Source organism: Carlito syrichta, unplaced genomic scaffold (assembly GCF_000164805.1).
Source record: "Carlito syrichta isolate Samal-C Ts95f unplaced genomic scaffold, Tarsius_syrichta-2.0.1 Scaffold302326, whole genome shotgun sequence".
Taxonomy (NCBI): Eukaryota; Metazoa; Chordata; class Mammalia; order Primates; family Tarsiidae; genus Carlito; species Carlito syrichta.
The window spans coordinates 35,734-38,717 of record NW_007246422.1 but is presented as its reverse complement, the minus strand read 5'-3'; the positions used below and the strand labels follow the sequence as shown (position 1 = coordinate 38,717).

The following is a 2,984-nucleotide window of genomic DNA, read 5'->3' as shown; positions in this document are numbered from 1 at the left end:
GCGGCCCCTGCACTCCAGTCTGGGTGACTGAGTAAGACTCCAACTCAAAAAAAAAAAAAAAGAAATTCCAAGGCTTCCTTTGGCATTGATTCTTTTTAAAAATATATATATAATTTTCCTTATTTCAACAGCTTTGGGGTACAAGTGGAAGCACCGTAACCTTGACCTTTTTGGTTACATGGTTGCTTTGCAAAGTCATGAGGAAGTCTGGGCTTTCAGTGTACCTGTCACCCCCATTGGTGCCCATTGTATCTGATAGGTGATTTTTCCTCCCTCCCCCGCTTCTCACCCTCCCTCTTCTGGGTCTCCCGTGTCCTTGATGTCATTCACTATGCCTCTGCAGACCCTTAGTTTAGCTCCCTTAGTTTGTTTTTCTGTTCACTTAGGATAATGGTCTTCAATTCCGTCCAAGTTGCTGCAAAAGACAATATTTTGTTTTGTCTTATGACTGAATAGTATTCCATGGTATAGGCCACATTTTCATTAACCACCGATCCACTGATGGGCATTGAGGATGATCTTTTCACCACATCTTTTGCCATGGCGCGGATGTGGTGAAAAGAGAATGCCCACACACTGTTGGTGGGAACGTAAATTAGTTCAGCCTCCGTGGAAGTCACTATGGAGATTTCTCAAAGAACCATAAGTAGATTTATCATTCGCTCCAGCATTTCCACCACTTGATAGCCACCTAAGGAGATACCAGAGAGGTCATTGCACAAAAAAGGACCCCTGTGCTCGCATGTTTATGGAGCTGGTTATTGCTTCCTGAATTGCAGGGAGACACCCCATCACAGTCACAGCTCTCACCTCGGCTGGGAACCTTGGGGAGGATGGAATCCTGAGCTGTACTTTCGAACCTGACATCAGACTTTCCGATATCGTGATCCAATGGCTGAAGGAAGGTGTGGTGGGCTTGGTCCACGAGTTCAAAGAGGGCAGAGATGACCTGTCAGACCAGGAGGAGACGTTCAGAGGCCGAACAGCAGTGTTTGCCGACCAAGTGATAGTTGGCAACGCCTCCCTGAGGCTGAAAAATGTGCAACTCACGGACGCCGGCATCTACAAATGTTACATCATCACGTCCAAGGGCAAGGGGAGTGCTAACCTTGAGTATAAAACTGGAGGTGAGTTGCTTCTGAAGAGAGGGAAAGAAAGCCCCAAAGGGTATTTGAGGCTAAAGATTGTGAGCTGCTGATGACATATCAGTTGTGAACAAAACCAAAGTCCCTCTCGCTTCTGCCCGCAGCCATCGTTACTGTTTTACATCTAAGCCCCATGCCAACCTCCAAGGTGACTGGCTATAATATAGGTTTTAAAATCTTATGTTCTGGGCTCTTGTCACTTCTGAATTTTCAGATGTAGCCCCCAAAATGTTTTGCTGAAATAAGTGTAGTCTCTTCTGTGGTAGCCCCTGGTATTGCTAATAAGAGAAGCCTAAAACCTAGCCTGGGACGTGTCTATGCTAAGGAGGCCCAAGCTCAAGTCTGAAATCAGTGCCTCCAGAGACTCCTGGCAGGGGACCCACCTTAGGAGAAGTTCAAAGGGAACTAACCAAAATGGTATTGTCCTATAAACTCATTAACTCTGCCCCCCTCATGAAATCAACCCTGTCTTGCCAACTCAGTTTAACATATGTTTTCTCAACGTATGCACCAGGAATTTAGATAGATACTATGAGGAACAGAAGGATGATTAAGAAAACAAAGATAAATGCCCCTCCTCTCTCAGAGCTTAGAGTGTAGATCTACACTCTTACAGAGATGAGGGCCAGGATAGGGATAATAAAAGTATGCATATGACTATAATAATTGGCAGAGGGTATCAATGCTTTAAGAGAAATAGAGAGAGATCTAGAGCTTCTGAGGAAGAGAGAGATCACATCCAAACGCGTGAGAGGGAAGGGATAGGAAAGCCCCCGTGGAGAAGATGGCGTTTGAGGTGTCTGAAAGGACTTGCAGAAAGTATACCGAGCCCTGTAGCCTAAAACAGTCTGCACAAGCCTTTCTTGAGCACTTCCTGAGATGTACATGTAATGATCCGAAGCACAGATCTAGATTCAGGCTGTGCAAGTACAGTGGCCTGGGTAAGGCCACCTCTCCAAGGCTCGGTTTCCTCATCTTAAGATGGAAAATAGTGGAGTCATGCTTGTCAAAGGGGACACTGGAGTCCACTGACAGCTTTTCTGTCGGTAGACCTAGAAGAATTGAAGCAACAAAATAAATTACATAGTGCTGAATGAAAACTCAAATATAAATACACATGACTCCATAGTTAAATCCATAAATGAAGGAAATGAAACAAGTCTTCCTTACAGATGAATTCCACATAATGTGTTTGGCTCCCCCCACCGCCCCGTCCAAGCGGGGAAGTTTAATACCCTCCCCACCCTACTCAGGGTGTGTTGGACTTAGTCAAGTCCAGCTTCCAAAGAAAGTTGGCAAACACTGCTTTCCAGGTGACCAAGGTTAACCTCAGCAGTGACAAGCCATGCTGATAGCATGAACCTTCTGGCGTGATGCGGGGAGGAGGCCCTTTACCCCCTGGGGTCTTCATCTCCAAAACTATGGCCTCAGTCTAATCATGCCCCGGCAGGAGCATCCTACACAATACCTGCCCAGGACTCCTTAAAACAGTCAGGGTCATGGGAAAGACTGAGAAAATGTCACAGACTAAAAGAACCTAAGGAGACAATGAACAAAAGCACCGTGGTATCCATCACGCACCATGGTTATTTAAGATGTGAGCATAGTCGGGCTCAGCGACTCAGCCTGTCGTCCCACGCCTTTGGGAGGCTGAGGTGAGTGGATGGCCTGAGCCCGCGGGTTCGAGAACCGCCTGGGCAACTTGGCGAGACCTCATCTCCAAAATAAATCAAAAAATTAGCCGGGTGTTGTAGTGTGCGCCTATAGTTCCAGCTACTTCGAAGGCTGAGGCGGAAGGATCCCCGGAGCCCAGCAGGTTGAGGCTGCGGTGGCCGGGAG

General features: G+C 46.9%; 1 protein-coding gene across 1 annotated transcript in view; it reads left to right on the top strand.

Annotated features, from left to right (window-relative positions):
• The window catches only part of VTCN1 (V-set domain containing T-cell activation inhibitor 1), a 28,357-nt gene that overhangs the window by 18,559 nt on the left and 6,814 nt on the right, over window positions 1-2,984 (top strand). Inside the window, exon 4 of the mRNA XM_021711500.1 lies at window positions 780-1,127. Within this exon, the coding sequence (XP_021567175.1) occupies window positions 780-1,127 (348 nt within the window). The remainder of the gene's footprint in view (window positions 1-779; window positions 1,128-2,984) is intronic.